Genomic DNA, 19,539 nt, shown 5'->3' on the forward strand with positions numbered 1-19,539 from the left:
GCTCAAATCACCATTTCTTGTTGAGAAACTGGAGCCATAATTTAAATTGAAACAAGCAAATTAGATACATTTCTTTGTGATTTCGAAGCCTACCTTGGAAATTACGCATAGTAAACGAGACTGTTGGACAAAGATAGCTGTTATAACGAGGTAATAGATATTCGACCCGGCTGTTCTTTAGGGGTTTTTTTTACAGTGACAGTGTTAATGTTAAGGTCCAAAGTGTTTTCTTTGAGTTTCCAGTCTTTCGATAAAAGAGTCAATGATAAGTTGATTGTAAAATTGTCGTTAACTAAGGGTCACAATCTCAAGATCGTCAGCAAGAGAGCTCAGAGTGAGATATGGGGAAATTTCTTTACTCAGAGAATTTTTATGATTTGAAATGTGCTGTCTGGGTCAGCAGTGGACGGGGATTCCATAGGAGGTTTGAAAAGAGAGCTGGATATATATTTGAAAGTGATGAAGTTAGAAGGCTGTGGAGATAGGGATGGAGAATGGGACCAGCTGGGTAGCTCTTTTGGGAGCTGGTACAGATATGATGGGTCAGCTGGCCCCCTTCTTTATTGTAAAATTCTATGGTTATAAAACATTCAAATTAATAAGGAACCAATGATCGCACAGTATCTGGTCAGTCACCACCTGAGTATATTCAATCATCTAATCTTTGGCAACTTGTATGGACACTGCAATATGTGAACATGGCCCGGGAAATGAAGGCAGTTGACTCACGGCCAATTTAGTACTATTAAGTCTGGAAAAAAAATCGATGAAGCCATACCGGATATAATGTAGCTGTATGTTCACCTGGTGACATGAAAGACGCGAATGTGCAATTGCTGTCCCCGCATCTGACTTTTTTTTAACAAAACTGCTGACGGAGATGAGAGCAGGCCGTATGGTCAGACGTGGAGAAAATAGAAATCTGGTCTGTGCACGGTTCACGGAGCTTGAATTTGAATAGCAAGGTGCAGGGAATGTCAAAGCAATCACAACATAACTGCATAGCTTACCTCACACAGACGCCAACACAAAAGTGACCTTAAAGAAAGACGCCACTCCATCGGTAACTTTAAACTGACACCAGAGAGACAAAAGACAAGGAACTCAAACACAAGCGCTGAGCACAAACTGACACTGAATGCATTGGTATAGCCAGAAAGACCCTACTCTACTACAAGACGCAATAATGAGATCACAATAAGCACTGCCCGAGAACAGAACTTCAAAATCAGCATATTTCCAAATAGGTAACCATCATCCACATGCAAGACGTCCAACCCCTCCAATAAACAATGTAATAAACAATAAACAGTGTCATATAACAGAATCGACAAAGGCAACAACATTGCTGAGAATGCTACGAGAACTAGTATCAGCAACGTCATGTCATGGCGTGTCACATTAATGGAAAACTACACGACCAACGGAAGTTCCTCCCTCAGCAGGTCTACAGTAGCAACATCCTGTTTTAATATATATATGACTAGAGTTTTGCTTCCAAACAGAAATGACGTACTCTTTTTCACCACCCATGTTCTGGGTCAGATTTATATTGCTTCGAATCTCAATTTGCAAAGTGCATGGATTAAATTGGTAGAAGGGTGAAGCACCAACCAAATGCATCCTCACGATTATCTTTTTCCACGGTTGGATGACACGTGGTAAAGGGAGTTAATATTACAATTGCATTTATCTGGTATATGGTCATCTCTGCGTGTGTTTACCTCTCTATTCTACACTCAATCCCTCCTTCCATCCATCCATTCAACTGTCAAGCCATTTTTTCCATTAATCCGATAACTTTGTAACTAATGCATCCATATGTAAATATTTGTTGGTAAACTGGATTTCTTATCGATTTCAAGCTTTTTTGCAAATGCTTACAACACAAGAGATAGAGTCATTGGACCTTCCCCTTACCTCCATGGTTTATAATTACATCTATAAATGAGTGGTGGGTCAAAAAAAAGTTTTACTCTTTTTATTGGTAATGAAGTTTCACTTTATCACTTCTTTCACAACATAAGTTTTACTTTTTCAGATATATAGGTTAGACGGCGAATGACTACTTTTCTATGTTGGATAATTAGAACTTTACAGAGGAAATTTCTATGTACAGATCTGATGCATTCGATCTCGTACTATGTCCAAGCTACAAGAATGCATGTCAACGCATTGTGTTCTATTCCCCTAAAGCATAATGTTACAATTCCTGAGCGTGCTAGCCTACTATCCATCATTCACATCCGGAAAAGTTCGAAGGATCTAAAATAAGAGCGTCATAGAATTCCTACAATGCGGAAGCAGGCCATTCGGTCCATCGAATCCAATCCGACTCGCCGAAGAGCATTCCGCCCAGATCCACTCGCCTACACTTTCCCTGTAACCCTGCATTTCCCATGGCTAATCCTCCTGGCCTCTACATTCCTGGACACAATGGGCAATTTAGCATGGCCAATCTATCTAACCTGCGCATGTTTAGACTGGGGACAAAACCGGAGCAGCCGAAGGAAACCCACGCAGACACAGGAGGAACGTGAAAACTCCCCACAGATAGTGACCAGAGACTGGTTGTGAGGCAGCAGCGCTAACCACAGAACCACCATGTCGTTTATATTGAAATCAAACTTCGTTCCATTAAATCCAGACCACTGCAGGACACTTTATTTGAAAGAAAATATAAGTGCACCTAAACAATGCCAAAGAATGATAAATCCCACTTTTATATATGTTATATTTATATTAAAGTTAGTTCGTACTATATGGCGAGTGGAATACAAAATAAGACAGAACAATTTAAATATTGATTTCAAATCATGTTCACATTCCATACCCTTTTTAATGACAGACTGGTCCAATAAACTCATGCCAGTGGTACCCGTGTCATCCAAAGCCTGTTAATGTATAATTAAAAAAATGAGTTAGGTCCATATCACTATTCAAATTCACTTGATATTAAACAGTCATATATAAATCACGCTCAATCAAACTCGACTATCTGTTATGACCATTTATATTACCTGGTTGAAGGTTTATTATTCTAAGAAAAAAATTAGCAGAGGAAATTCGCCAGAATTACATGCTATCAGATAATAAGCTGTCTAACATTTCGGAGTCCCGTGATCGTTTATTAGAAAATGTTATCCAGTAGAATATACAGGAAAAGAAATACAAATGCCAGTATTTATTTGCTTATAATTTAGAATCGTGTAACCGAATTGAACAAATTTTACTCGAGTTCACAATGTTCATGCAGACATGTAGAAAGCTATTCAACGACATACAAATCTATCATTACAGTATCCATGTGCACATGCAAGTATATGTCTACATGTACACGTTGCATAGCTGCTGCAATATTCATGATATAGATATATGCTATTATCACACAGAATTCTGCGTGACCTACGACAGCACCGCAAATAAACGGGCTGAAATTCTCTCCATTGGGATTAGCATAAAACGATGTATAAATAAAGGATCAAACAATGAAACTGTTATTTTAGTAGTGAAAAGAAGTTCAGTTAAGCATGTGATACTTCAGACTTTGGTCAACGAGAATGTGGGTTACTGCAGCAATGGCGAACAATGAGCCCTAAGATTTCATTGAGAAAGGCGCACGCACCCGGTTCTTGATTTGGTTTTGGGAGAATTCCACTCATCTGAAAACTAAAGTTTGGAAATTACTTTGTGCTTTATTGACCCATTTGAAATAAGTCAGGGCAAAATCTTGTTACAACTTTAATTAAACCGAGGTCGTGTAGCTACTAAAGCGTATTATATGCGCATGGGTTCAGATGCGTGAGATAATCTGACCCTGAGAGTCAGATAGTTAATACCATGTGACACACGCGATATTTCCTAAATGATGAGCTTTGTTTCTATTTCATTTATCTCGATCTATATTGGTTAAGCTGAACAATGATGCTAACAGAATCAGTTCAACTCCTTTATATTTTTAGAGTGATAATAGTTCTTTTGCTTAATTGTTTCATCCAACGTTGTTAGGTTTATTCCAGTATCGACAAGTAAAGCAAGTTTGTTGTTAGAAGTACAATTCTTCATATACATGGGTCGTCCACACAAACGTAGGATCGTATTCACAATTTTAACTCAAATATCTAACAATTCTTTGAAAGCTGAACGGACTTGGCATTGAATGTTAGCGGTTAGGATCTTCCTCTTCATAGACATGTGTTAGAAAGTTCCACGTTGCCCTTCTGCTAGTCCTTCAAACTTTCTGAATTGCATGTTAGAATTAAAGATTGTTTTCATCACTGAACTTTGACTGTCACCTGACTTTCACTGACTTTGACTTTCACTGTCATCATTTTCTTTAGACTCGTGTTTTTTAATGTTTGCATAATGGTTATGGTTGGTCTAGGATTTCTAATATCCAAATCGGCATCAATAACATTATCAACACTTATTTTTAGATCGGTGTGTTTTAGGCACGAACTAATCTTCAATATCCATAAAAAAAGTTCTCGGCACGGGATTTGTTTACAGAAATAGCAGGCGGAAGCGACATTTAAGAGAGAACGGACATATCCACGTGCCTTCGAAACACGTGTTTATTGTGTTTCGCAGATATTAGGCATCGGGGCGACAGCACAAAGTGAGAAGAATGTCATTGCGTTGGACGCAGAATAACTGGAGTCATTAAAGTTCACCAGACTTGTCCCCATGCAACATGTTTAGCATTCTCCGTTGTCTGTTGATCCGGTGTACAGTGTGAAGCATTTTCATCGCACGAACAGTTTATTTCTTTGTTTCAACATTTAACATGTTGAAAAGTGGAATGTCATGATCGCATGTATCAATACATCATCAATTTATCAGTTTAAATACGTCTGGTTCCCTCTATATGTTTCATAAGTCAGCAGACATGTTTTGGGTGAGCTGCAGAGTAAAAAACTTAAGAAAATGTTAAGAAGTTTCTGTAGCTAATGAGAAAGGTCTACTTTGATTTTCTATCTAATTATCACCGCCTGCTGGGTTTTTGTAGAGGATATTCACGCAGCATGTTGGCAGTTAATAGTCACAGAGAGTATCATAAAGATTTAATTAGAAATGCATGCGGAAATGAGGGGGAAAAAACAACTCACACTTTTAATTACCAGACTCTGCTTTAAAGGGATACGAACAGCGGGATTTTAACAAATTACGAAAGGAAACGTGTGCACGCTTCCAAACAGTTTTCTGAATATATTCCCCTTGCGCTTCAACTAATTGTTATTGTCTGCTTTGCTTTGCACGCCGTGCCTGGCGTGGCGCGCCCTCTACACTTCAATGGGCTCGCTCCCCGGTGAAGAGAACCGGGCCCTAAATTCCCGAAGCAAAAGCTTCGAATGCCCTAACAGTCCGCGTGGTAACGTCTTAGATGCACAATTAGTCAGGCTAGGGCGTTATGTATACTTCTGTCCGAGAGAGAAGCATGGTCGTCAGTTATCACATGGGAGACGTGGGGGAGGGGCGAAGGGGAACTATCCTCCTGAATTTACTGCCACTGCGCTTTACCGACGGTGTATCTAGTCTTTTTAACGCGATTCTATAAGGATTTAGAAACTCACCAAAGAATCAGATGACATTATCTGATAATATTTAATAGCCAGTCCCTCATGCAGCAAAGTTTTTTTTTGTTTGAAGTCTGCTTTTTCTCAAATCAGCAGGTGACTGGGTAGAGAGGATGGCGATGTTACTAACACAAAACATTAAACTCAGCTCTTCTCATCTGAAACCAACAGCTGTCCAGATTAAACCTCTGTCAATATTTACGGTCAAGATTACATGCAGGCCGAGAGAAACGTACACTGCCCAAACATGATTCACCTGCCACGCGAACAAACTGCGTCTTCACTTTTTCCGTCGTCACTTGTGGTTGAGTCTACACTGCTCATGAATAAGTAGCAAGAGTAGCGAGACCGATATTAAATGAACTGGCTGATGCCACATGGTTCACATAGCTTCAACAAAGAATTTCCACAGCACCCCTCTATCGGCAGCAGGACCTTCTTATTTTGTTAAAGTTCACTACGACCTGCCTTTATTAAAAACTGGCGTTGACTCCTTACGAATGGTCTAGACTGGATGTTGTCCTTCTCGTCATTTCAAAATCGGAATAGTACTAGCAATCCTAGTTAGCGTTTTTACGCCATTTATTCAATTAATCATCGATAAGACGGATAATTTATTCCAACAGAAATGTGTTTTTTTAAAGATTATTGTTACAAAAGACAGTTTGCTAAATTAAAATGGACTTGATCTTAAGGGCGAAATACATCTCGGGGATCATCGTAAATGAACCAAGTAAACATCAGTCACATTTCTCCTCTTTCTCTCCCTCCTGGGTAAAAATCCATTCACCGAATTATGATTAATCCTGACATACTTTAAGTGTTGTTTTCATTTTCAATTAACCAACACTCCCAAGTTTATGTCAGGGAGAACTATTGGCGGGAAATTCGCTATAATCTACACATGCTCTAACTTTACCAGCAAATGTTGCCGCTCTCGTCTCTATTCATTAAAATAAAATGGAGTTTTAGATTGGTGCTCAAATTAATGTATGGACGAGATGAGCGTTATTTTCTTTTTCATTGCTGTTCTTCATGGCGCCATTCCCCCGTAAATAGGAACAAAAACAAAATTAGCAGTCACTGTTTCAGTAGAAAGCTAAATAGGGAAGATGTAAAAGTTTGATCAAGAAAGTAAGGATCAGAAGCCGCTTAACAATTTAAAGTGACATCATTTTAGGCTCTAGTTGATGCCAAGATAACAAGTATAACTTTGACAGTTTCAGCAACTCATATAAACCCGAGACTCAAATTTTCTGCTTACTATGCTTCTGATCACTGTCAGCTTTCGGAGATATTTGAGGGACAGCATTTTTAAAAAAAACCCTCAAATTTCTGGTATCTCTGAGCACTTTACCTACTTAAGGAGGTCGCAGAGAACTCAACGCAACTTTCAAAGAATGTGACATTCTATTTACCCCCCGGTGGATTGCGTTGCTTTTCGAACGGGGCTTCAGTCCATTTCACAGGGGGAATAAAAGAGATCACACAATACAGGTGAATTGTTTTGTGATGGACTTTTTTTTCATCTAGGGCTATTAAAGAATAAAAGCAAACAAAAAAAATAAGGATTTAACCATTTATGGAAAATGTCCACAGCCATTATTAAAATTTTCTGGTTTAAAATGATTAGATTGTTAAAAATAACCTGTTATTTTATGGGATTTCCCTGTGCACTTCTTTTCATTTTCTGTTGAGATTAACAAAACGTAAACCCTACTTAAAACCAATTATTCTGTTTAAATATTACGCTTTTCCATTTCCAATATGTCAAGGCGAAAAATCCATACGGTTATCATTTAAATGTCATCGATTATGTTGGTTGAAATGTGTTAATAATTACTCTCTCGCCATGCTGCTAAACGTTCAATATGGCTTGCGTATTGATAATATTTTTAAATAACATCAGCTCTATTTTACGACTCGTCGCCTAATAACAATAATGGCGAATCGAACGGCAATGGATGGACTCGAACTGCAATTAAGAAAGTGAACATATGTACCAAAATAAATGCTACTTAAGAACTCGCTTTTGCACCACATGATTACAAATGCTTTGATTTGTCAAAAGAGCAAGAACAGTGGTAAAGAATTCAAAGGAAAGTGAGAGGATGGTGGTGTGAATTGAGTAAACATTCATTAACATTCTAGGTTTCAGATTTCTCGTTTTCAGTAGCAGATGCATACACAATGAAGGCCAGGATGCCTGCGCTTAAACAATATAACGTTTCCTCCAAACAGGCATTCCAGATGATATCAGTTGCATTGCCACATTTTTGAGACCGTTAGAATGATTATTTTGATATTGTCTGCCTCTCTCCACAATCCTAACATACTTGGACAATTGACTTATTTAATTACCAAAATTACTTCCCCTTGATTTGTAGCGCTCTAGGTAACCGTAAATATCAAAGTGACACTAAACACGCCACGCTTCTATTGAGTCTCTCAGTTCAACTTAATTTTACAATGGCATTCGACAGATGAAGCTGGTTCAGGAACGTGAACTGAGATTTCTTAATTCAATGAACGAGAACGGAACCTAAAACTTGTTAATTTTAAAAGGCAGTGCTGCCTCACAAATAACGAGCAAGCTGTTCTCATTTGTGTTAAATATTTTGTTGAATCCTAACCTTCAATTTTGGGACCTCAAAAGTGTTCCCTCATTCGGAGTTCACGTTTCAAGGTGGCACGGAAGTTCGAGTTCCTCATAGAGGTTGAACTGTTGTCGTAATTACCTGATCATTTCGGACTAATTCTACGCCAAAGAACAAGTATTTAATTCAACCTAACATATCAAATTTGAAATGTCACTCCACTTAAACTGGCTGTACGCATACGGGTCATTTCTCTGATGATGAATGTAATTTTGTTGGAAATGGATGTTTTACAGACTTGAGCACCACGGTAAATTATATTATTGATGCCGTTGAGTTCAGTTCTTACACAACAGAATATCGCATTTTTTAAAAAATCGCGTTACAATGTAGATGACAGACAAGTATATGTATCATTATGCTGTTGCCTTATTTGGTTGATGTTATTAACCCTGAAGTGAAATCGCAAAGCAACATTATGACTATAAAATACGCATTGAGACCTTCACGCCGTCCGGTCTTGGGTGCTTAATTTTAAATTTGCTAAAAAAAAGTATTATGGCGGATTGTTTGGGCCTATCTTAACAATGCGGTTAATGAATAAATGCATGGCTAAATGCTAGTCTCTCTGTAATGATGCTGCAAGCCTTCTCTCACTTATGTAGTCCCCTGCTGCAACGCGAACACGGACACAAAAAAATGTCACGGCGAAGGCAGCAATACAATAAGTGATCTTCACAGACCGTGGTTTGAAGCTATCAATAAATCTACATCATCGTCTCATTCGCTCAGACAGTGGCAGCTACCAAATGGATGAGCTATAGAAGGACAGATGTCCAAAACGACCTGAAATTTGTCTCCTATGAACATTTGGGAGTGATAATATTCTTTTTGCATAAATCAGCGCGGCACTTAGCACGCTCCATTCTTCTTAGCACTTCATCTTACTAAAAATGACGCAGTAACAATAGAAGTAAACGCGGCACATTTCCAATTGGGCTGATCAATGAGAACAACTAAACCGCCACGACATTCACAGGCTGCAGGACGAAGCACTTGGTGAAGTTATGATTTATAATACCGAGATTATTTAGGTGTTATTTCAGTGAAATAAATTTATCTTCCGTGAGATAGAAGAATGCCCAATGTATTGTCACGTACCAGAATGTCTGAAGGACTCAATGAAAAGATCAGGGCACTAAACCTGCAAAAAAATACCCTCTGACTGTGTATGAACAGGAGACTGATCCAAAATCGAATATTCAAGCCTGTTCAGATGTGTTCTGCAGTAAACTACATTTTTAGCCAACAGATATGAACACGCAAGGGTTGCTATTTTTAAAGGAATTATATGCACACTTTGCAATTAGGAATTCAGAATTACATGTGTTGAAAGCAATGTTTTCAGATCTAACCTTGCCTAAACATTTCAAGGTGCTGCAAACACAGTCGTTCTGGGGAAAGCAAGAGTTCCTAACCGCAGCGGCCATCTTTGTTTATGAGTAAGTGTATTTTAAATGCGAACTATATTTACCTCTAAGTTCAGAAAATTTACTTATAATTTTATTTCCAACTTCAAATGCTTATAATTGTTTTTTTCCAACACGGGAACGCTTACAATGCACGTACCAAATTCTAAAAGTCTACTTTCTTTCAAGCACAAAAAGACAATACATTGAACAGGTACAACACTTGACAGGACTCTGTACTCATCACGAAACAGTGAACTGGAAAAGTACTGAATGCATGAACGTGACAACATTCAAACAGTCATCTTAAATATCCTCCTTAATGTCCAAGTTCCATACATGTACGCAAAATAAAACAACCACCAATTAATCAAAATGGGCACATGGTGATTAGTAACACCGGTTAATCAGGAAGTACTCTTTCGCCTGAACAGTTGTTTTGTTAAGAGATTCTAATAAAAAGAGGTGAACTTGATTTTTGCCTGATGAGTTCAAAACGAAAATCTTTGTATATTTTTCTCTCGCAGCCTGCTTTCTTGAATCTTATTGCTAATTAATATGAAACTTAATCAAGTTCAGTAATTCGTGTTTTGTGTGAATACCTCAACATTTCCTTATCTCTCATCATATCTTATTGGCAGACTTGCAGTCTTCTAATTTCAAACAGTAATCTAGCCCTAATTGTAACATCATATTTTATTGAATTTATTTAATGAAATAGATTGCAGCAAAAGAAACAAGTTGAGATAACAATACAAATGAATTAGACGTACTAAATCGTTTTATTGCATTTAAATGCAATTCCGAAAATGGTGTCATGAAACACCATCATTCATATTCCAATGTGATTTTCTCTCTGGGGGCTAGTTCTGATAAGCGAAGACAATTTTGTGACGGACGCAGTACATGTTTAACAGGAACATGTTCTGTTGTAATGGTGGACGGAAGTATATGCATGAGCTGCAGTTTAAACTGTAATGATAGCTAGTATGCACTTTGTACTGGGGTCTGGGGCCACACTTCTAAATAAGCGAGATTATCATGAAAAGTAATATTGGGCCTGATAATAACTGGGACACCAGATGAAGTAGCAATCAACCTTTACTTGGAAAGGCTTCCATCAAGATCAACAAAAAATTGTTTCACTCACTATGATAGTGATCAGTGTTTTATAGATCTTCGAGGTTAGAATTGGTAATTCGGAAAAATGGCTCTGAGGAAGCAATAGGCAAAAGGCTACAAGCTAAATAAGACCGATGTTTGAATGATATCAGGCTATGAATCATACCTTCCTATCGACACAACTGATTTGCAGCTTTCACAATGCACAGGACACCCTTCGATTCGAAACAACATTAAAACAAAACTCTCCGCTACCTAGCATGCAACTTGAACAGTGTGGGCTCACCTGGATATCTTCCATTCCATGATGGCTGATACTATGCAAAGAGAGGCTGTCCCCCATGCCCGAGTCGAGTCCATGAGCGGAGTGGACAAGCACGTCTGGCCGGCGCACGCCGGGGTAATCCCGGCGAGGGTCCAGCCCTGTGATCTGGGGTAGAACCCGGGGCTGATGGAGAAGGCTCGGCTCGGCACCCACATCCTGCCTCTGCCTCTGCTGCCATGGATGCTGCTGGGGTTGGTGCAGGGCGTTCAGAGAGTAAGGGTCGTTGACGTGTGTGTAAGGGTCCTGGCTCTGGTGGTAAGGGAGAGGTTGGTAAGGAGGAGGGAAGTAAGGTGGCTGGAAATCCGACGTCGGGGTGTGAGAGAGCGGAGGAGCGGTTGAGTAGTGTCCCTGGGAGACCGACCCGAGTTGGGACAGCCTCGAACTGTGGCTGTTAACTCCATCGTGCCGGTCCTGCAAACAAGAAATAAGGGAACTCAGTTTATTTTTGTATGTAATGATGCATTTTATATTCACTGAAGTGTAGAAAACGTGTACAATGGAGGTAAAAGGGAACAAGAAACAGCATTTCCACAAAGTTGCTCTTAAATTATTCTCATCAAAATAATGCGACGTAAACTGGGTAATATTGCAGAACAGGAGTAGCCTAAGAAGGGCGTGAGCAAAACGCATTAAAATGTGAAAATTTCGTTACAGACTAACGATCACAATGTGTAAAAATGGGAAAGACGATAAACTGGAACATGGGCTCAATAGAATCGAAAGCAGCCGCCCCAGTCAGTTTTAGATCTCCAGTTTCAGCTGGCCTAGAAATATGGACTGTACTTTTACCCTTGGTTCAGATGCGGTTTGTTATAAACTTAATTCGTAGGCCACACCAATTCCAAACAAATGCTTGGACATAAGTCCAAAAAAAGTCAAGCTTCGGACAAACGGGTGTTCTACTTGCCCAAAACAGGTTAATGGGAGGGATGGGGGCAGGGGAGGGGAGGGTGGTGGAATGAGCTTTACAATATACCTTTTACTTTCTGTATGAAAAATAATATGAAATATACCGTCAAACACAAGCACACCCCCTCCACAAATACGCACGTAAGCTCAGAGAGGAAGGAAGATAAAGGAACGAGCAGACGTTTGCACCCGCTGCTTGTCAAAACAAGGGAGAAAGAAGGCAACCGTGCAAAGTACATGCAAAATAAAACTAAACGGCGAAGCTGAGCGCTGTAACTGGAGGACGTCGTCTGAGTTATCATACACAAGTTAAACAAGAGAGTTGGGCGAGGAATGTCAAGTAAATAACATATTTAAACAACATTGGAACTCAAATTGCCAAAAGCAATGGAGCGCGTTCGAAAGTTTTAGCCCAATGACGCGTCCACCCAAACCCGATTAGATAACAATACGAACAAGATAGAAACAGCCTGTAATTATGGACTAAATTACAAAGCCACCGGCGTTTGGGGCGAAATGGGATTGTGCCGAGCACTGATCTAACTCACCATGGCTGTGTAAGTGTGGACTAGCATCTGCAGTAAATCTGATCATAGGCCATCAACCAGAAAGGGAGAGAAACTGCAGGAAGAGACGCTCGGTAGCCTGAAGTGTCTCCAACACTATATCCATCAAAATTGGTCAAAAAGAGGACAAATTCTATTATATGTATATATCTCCAGCCTTACATCCAGTGCTCACCTCTCCAAGGCAAGGTGATGACTGTTCACATCCCTCTCTGCCACTCTACACCGCCTCATAATAATTGATATTCATGACTATTAATATTACACGAATACTTAGAGGAAGAATGGTGGCAAATCGAGCGTGAAGCAGCCAGCGAGCGCTCCCCTACTATTGTAAATGACGTTCACTCAGACGAGAATTACTCGATGTAATCAGACGAGGAGGGGGAGGGGGAAGGGTGTTTAAGATTTGAAAGCTCCGTGTCCGGACTTTTGGGCAAAAAAAAAGTTTTGTAGAAAAATAGCCAGACACCCAAAAGGAACGTAGCCAAGCAGTCCAGTCAGACGAGTGAAAAAAGGCCTGTCACGAAGGAACAACCCTTAGCTTGCTTTTGTTCTGTGGAAATGTTTAGCGTCCTCTTTAACATAGCCCAACCTTCCAGGACGATTTCACGTAAACGCCTTCTCTCTGGCCTTTCACGCTGTTAAGTTTCGTTCTTTTATAAATTTAGTCTTGTTCTAAGTGTTGTACATTTTAGTACAGGGTTTAGCAATTCGACAACGTTATTGTGTTGGTACTTTTTAAAATTGAATTTCTTTAACCTCATCAAAAGAAGCGAATTTAAAAGGTGCTGTACTGAGGTAAGCAACATTTGTTGAGAACACAACCGTGTTCCTTTTCGTTTCGCATCAAAGATGAAACAAATTCATGGGAAACAAAACAAAACCAGGCTACTGTTGCTCCTACCAAAGAGCAGCTAGCACTTAAAATCGACACAGCTAATAATGTCTTAACACTGCGCCCAAACAGTGGGTTCGAATTCTGCTCTGATAAGATCGAATCCACCTTGTTTCTCCGGCAAGTTGATCTTATCAGAAATCCACTTCAGTAAACTACCGCTCACGTCCTTCATGTTACACAGTGTCTGTCACGTGGTTTTGGCAGATTAAAAAAAGTTAAGGCAAACCCATATACATTAAAGGAAAACAATATTTTCGAACCTGAATAGGTTATAAGGAGTGATTGGAATCTTCCTCCACGTTTAAAATAAAATTGCAATAGCTGAGGACTTGCGCGCTGTTAAAGCGAATATAAAATGTATCTAGAATCCGACAGAATCGTGACAAATGTAAGAGTGAGAGATGTCAGACATTTTGCAAATCGCTTTTGGTAGGATCAACCACCAAAGCTTCCTTTGTTATCACAGCGAGCGATCGAAGGCGTTGCAAATCTAGCTTTCTTCAAACCCCCCTTCCCGTTTTCCCTTATCATCTCGTTTCATTTTTTTAAGTGAAGTCTCCCAACTGGAGACTGCCAGTTGTAAAACATTTACAGGGTTTTTGTACAGTTTGCTGCACATTACTAAACTGGTATAAGCTAAGGGGCCTTTGTGGGTGTTTCTTTTTTAGGGGTTTGCTGGTGGGGGGTGGGAAGTTACTACGGTGTGTGCTAGTTGTTCCGGGTTATTGCCGAACCCGTTGGACTGGATTGTCCAGCCTTTCTGTTGAGAGGCAGGAAAAAAAGCCTTCTCACGTCAGGTGCCTCGCCTTGTCCCACCATATTCCCATGACCACGTTAAAAAGTTCCCAATGTTCCACTCACAGGAATTTGAAATAATCGGAACTTTTAGCTCAGTGAACCCTATCACCGCGGGCGTTCGGCTAACTGAATAGTTGTAATTCTAACTTGGGGTTTTCCACTCTCGAATTATTTTAGCTCATTAGCCAATTTGCTGTCCTAGTATGTGACATTTTCCACAAATTTCCAGAGCATGTTTGCAGTCTGGTCCTTAGAAGATTTGTCAATATGGATACTGTGTTACAACTAAATCAAAGGAAATGATTCTATTGGTTAACGTGAGCATTGAAAGTGCTGTCTCGAAATAAATTTCCTTTGAAATTAATTGAACTGTTGGCTGATCATAAAAGTACATTTTGCGTTGGTCTACGCATGCTATTTAAATGTCTTTGACTGTCAAATTGTTATTCATCCTTTCAAAAGCGCGACCTAAATCGGTAAATATGGTGTAATTCGGAGCTAATAATTAAAACAAATTTGGATTCAAAGAAAAAACACTGCACTAAGGTGAAAGATCTGTCGACTACTTCCTTAAAATAATAGAGAAAAGCAACAACCGCATCTTTTTTGATCACCCCTGTGTAGGTTGTACGGCAGAAATATGTGGCACATTTTTAATTAAAAAAAAGTTAGAATGTTCTACACGGGGTTGTATTGAAATTCTACGGCAAATGCTTCGGACTTTGCCGGCTTGCAATTGATAATTAGTCAGAGGAAAGCCTTGAGAGCGGAGACATTTGTGGCTGTGCAGAGGGCGGCAACCCGCCGGGCCGCTCGAAAGGCTCAGTAAGCAGCACGTTGGCATCGATTCATCAGCCGCTTTCATAAGCCATTTTCCGGGCTCTTTGTACATTGTTAAACCGATCACTTCATTTAACAAGCCATCCAGAGAACGTGTTATGAAACCCCTACAAACGAGTGCTATTTGCCTTAAATTTTACAAGGCTAAATAAAGCCCTTTCTAAAGTGCAGTTTCTCACTTCCTCACGAATGGTAATTTTCCCCCCTCCCCGCACTGCCAGTTTCAAGCAAACCACAAAGCTGACATCATTTATCTGCCATCTCTCTTCTGTTCCCGTTTCTGCTTGCGCTCAGAGTTCTCCCATCCCCTTCTCTCATTCTCCCGACAAACTGAATGGTGCCAATACCGGTAGGCTGTGAGTGAGAACTTCTGTTGTTTTAATCATTAACCTGAACTCTTGCAGCTTCTGGCCTGACACCGTCTCACTCCACCGGCTGCAGGCAACAGGAATGAACACACGCGACCGACTCTCAAAATACACTTTATAATTTAGAAGCAATTACATTCTCACAAGCAAACGGCTCGAGACCGGAACATAGCCATCATTTCCAACTGGATTTCCACTTGTCAGCTCGACGCGCAAAACTGCCCCCATAAAATCATCACCTTAAGCAAAACCGCCCCAACGTTTCCGATCGCCCGTTCACCAGCAGGACACAGAGAAATGTAAACACCATCTCTCTCTCTCCCCTCTCTCTCTCTCTAATTCTAGGCGCTGTGAAAACACGGAAATTGTCTGCGTGACACGAGTGAATCTGGCATTTCCTTCACAGCCCAAAATCTAATGTAAACGCACGAATGAGAAATGCTTTATTTTGGGGAGTAAAGTCAATCGTTGTTGCTAAGTAAGAACCAACAATATGCATAGTGGCTCTGAAAGTCGTTCGCGAAAAAAAAGCTCGAAAAGAAACTCAGCACAATCCCCGTGGCTACTCACCTCGTAGATGTCCTCGTATTTGACATTTTCCACAAGTTTCCAGAGCATGTTTGCACTCTGATCTTTAGAAGATGGGTGCATTCATGTGAAGAGCAGCTATCTGCTTTCTCTCGCTCTCTCTGTTTCGCTCTCTCTCTCTCTCCCGCAGTCTCCCTCTCCCCCTCTCTTTCCTCCCTCGCTAATGAGCGACTTAATTGGGGAACCAGGAGAGTCCAATCCGATGTGGGTTTTTTCGCAGCACTCGGCACGGTGACGCTACCGCCTCGCAGTCATTTACTAACTCAACGGTAATGTCCAAACTTTAGCCCCAATCTCAGACAACAAACTAATGCCAATGGATGTATTTGTAATGAAAATCCCATCAATGCAGTGGGGTTAAAATCCCTATTACTGAGTACGTAGGGTGTAATACATGTAAGTCGTCAGTCTGTCTGCCTAGTTTTCTATCTATTTATAAGTCGATCTATCTGAAACATTGAGAGATAGGATATATGCATGTACAGTGCAATAAAAGGGCACACCTCCGCCTGCCTCTCCATCAATCTATCCCTCCCATTGGATGCACAGCATTTCAGGAAAACTTGCAATTGGAGTATATTGAACGTTTTAGTTCCTTCTGTTAGACCAAATTCTTCCTGACTTTAGAAAGATACTCAGTGATGCAACATTTAATGTTGCTTTCTAAAGCAAAGGTATTAACCATATTAACACCTGGCGCACACATTTTCGATGAACTGTATCCGTTTTGAATTTTTTACAGTCCTGGCTGCCAGATTAATTCTCTACCTGTGAGAGAAGGTAGCCTGCTACCAAAACACACTTAAAATAGATCCTTTATTCGAAATTCCCCTTTTTCACAGATTTTGTTCACCGTCACATCATTCAAGTTAAATGACCGAATTGGTTATTGGGAATGAAAATACTTTATCAAAGGCCGATTTCCCAAATATCAGTTTCATGTTAAGAAGCTACAACGAGACCAAGAACGGACAATTCTTGCAGTTTTCAATATCATAATCACAGCTGTCATTTTTGAAACCACAAATCAACACATCCACGTAAAATATTGTAAGTTAGCAATTTGTAATGGCAACTTTTCAAAGATGAATTCGCAATATATTGGGATTGATATAATTGAAGCAAATGTGTCAGCTTTACACAGTTTGGCAATAGGTCTCAGAAGCCTCCTGGTTAATATTACGGTCAGCGGGTTGCTGACATTTCAACAAAGTTTTTTTAAAAATGCATTCCTTTAAACAAAGTGTTTTGGTGGTTACAAAACATTAAATGACAGTTCAACAAGGGATGTATTATAGACAGTTAGATACACAAATCAACATGGTTTTACTTTCTCTTGTTTTATACAAAGCAAACTGTCGCTATAGTTTAATATTTAAATAGACATGTATTTTCAATGTAATCAAGCAATCGGAAAAATGTCCGTAGTAACTTTTAGATGTATATTGAGACTGATAGAGAATAAAAACCAGAGAGGCCAAGACGATATACTGAGGCGTACAGACAAATACACGATAAGCATATTCTATTTGCCGACCGTGTGAACGTGGTACTCTTTCCTTTAAGACTAAGCTAGATAGATGAAATTTGAATGACAGCATATAGATTGAGCTGGACGAAATATAGGTTGGTGAGCGAAAGGATTGAAAGACAGAGATAGTCAATCAGTCAGATCTGTGGTACAGCCAGAATGTAGTAATATTGCCACAGTGAGAATCTTGCGGAGAATGCATAGATTGGTCCCAAAATCAGCACAAACGAGGAACGAAGTTTGTCAAGCTATCTCTATACAATTGCGAGAGCTAATTCGCAAGTTAAACGAAACTACACCGAAACTCAACGTGATTAATTGGTTATGGTCCAGTTCCGATCATTTAATAATGAAATGATTTTTACAGGAGCCGGGGAGGTGGGTGTACGGAGCCTGCAGTTACGCTCGGTTCCATCGCTCCATCAATAAACATAGCAGCTGCTTCTATCAGCTGATCTGTTCACACAAAAGAGCGTTCAAATTGAATTGCACGTTATTATAGTGACCAAACTATTGCCGACAATGATAATGGTAATAACACGCGTGTTTCTTTGTCAGAGAAAATAGAATACAGTGCAATACTGTCATCCCAACTTGAGATTATGCTCAAAATAGTTCAACTGTGATTTGATCCTCAGAAATTGCCCCACAGTTTTTTGGTTGCACATAAAGGAACAAAACTCTGGCTCGTTTTAATGTGTCGAATGGATACAATACACTGTGTTAACGGCGAAGAAAATTGCACGACAATGTATGAATGTGAACACATTTTTCCCATTATTTGGCTTAAACTGGGATGCATTATTATTCCAATGTAAAGTCAAACTCTTTTAATTTATATTTAAACAAATAATTTCATGTAGAATTTTCCCAAAATTGTTGTTTTGTACTACCCACCCTCCCTTAACTGCTTCACCAGGATCGATCTTTTCGAAATTGTGGCATTTGATTGTAGCTCTTGATTTTTATGGCAGGGGCTCTTACTAACCCAATTTTTGTTTGGACAGCGAAACGATGAATCCCAACTCAGGGGCGATTCCGACTTTGAAAGGAGCCGCCACATTGACAGCGATTAGACGTAGTTACTCTGCCCTCTGTCGGATATGGGCTGCAAAAGCGTGAGAAGCGAAAAGATCCGTTGCTGCATTCATTGCAGATTGTTAGAGAATTTTTCACTGCTCTGCCCCTCCCACCCCCGCCGCCCCCCCCCCCCCCGTGGGAGAATAAATAAAATTAAGCTATACATTCAAATTCGAAAATAATTTAATATTCTCCCATTTCAGTGGCATTTTAATTGTCAGAAGTGGGACAATGTGGTCCTCTCACCTTTAATATATTCCATGCACCCTGTGGAAATATAGACTTGTTTTCAGCGTGTTTCTAATTTGCGTTGTTTAGACAGATTATTAAAGTGTTTCAGCTGGTAATATTAACAAAAGGTTACCATAATTGCCCCCGAACATATAAGGAGATCAATTTTTCTAAACACTCGGAGATACCAATGTGTCATGGGTTTGACTAACTGTTGAATTACAAGGATGATACCTATCCGCATTCTCACTGTCTTTTCATTCTGTATAACTAGCACAGATGGCGGAATAAACTGGCCTTTGATGCTCCGTGAGTGCAATTGCATGATTCAACATTTCAAGATAAATTGATTAAATGAAGCTAGATTTTTTAAAAAATTATCTGCACAGTAGATATGCTGGATTATTGCTCCCCTAAGAAAAAGCTGGCTGAAAGACGCACTGGATATAACTGTGCCATTTACTTTAACTGTTACTTTATGAATGTTAAATATTTTTACACATGCCTTAACAAAACATCAATTTAGGAAATAAAGTTCGCAAGATTCCCAACTGTATTATTAGATGACTGTTATCATGAAGACGACAAGTTATTTATCCCTCTAATCTATACACATTTAAACTCGGTTCATACTTTGA

General features: G+C 39.7%; 1 protein-coding gene across 2 annotated transcripts in view; it reads right to left on the reverse strand.

Annotated features, from left to right (window-relative positions):
• Window positions 1-16,497, reverse strand: part of tfap2b (transcription factor AP-2 beta) — a 44,218-nt gene extending 27,721 nt beyond the window's left edge. The window contains exons 1-3 of one of the 2 annotated variants that reach the window (XM_048531614.2): window positions 16,042-16,497; window positions 11,051-11,500; window positions 2,834-2,894 (exon numbers count right to left, since the gene is read on the reverse strand). In XM_048531614.2, the coding sequence (XP_048387571.1) occupies window positions 2,834-2,894; window positions 11,051-11,500; window positions 16,042-16,122 (592 nt within the window). In that variant the 5' untranslated portion in view covers window positions 16,123-16,497. Of the gene's footprint in view, window positions 1-2,833; window positions 2,895-11,050; window positions 11,501-12,546; window positions 12,734-16,041 lie in introns of those variants that run through there. The other variant, XM_048531615.2, reaches the window with a different exon arrangement.
• Window positions 16,498-19,539: the final 3,042 nt, after the last annotated feature.

Source organism: Stegostoma tigrinum, chromosome 4 (assembly GCF_030684315.1).
Source record: "Stegostoma tigrinum isolate sSteTig4 chromosome 4, sSteTig4.hap1, whole genome shotgun sequence".
Taxonomy (NCBI): domain Eukaryota; kingdom Metazoa; phylum Chordata; class Chondrichthyes; order Orectolobiformes; family Stegostomatidae; genus Stegostoma; species Stegostoma tigrinum.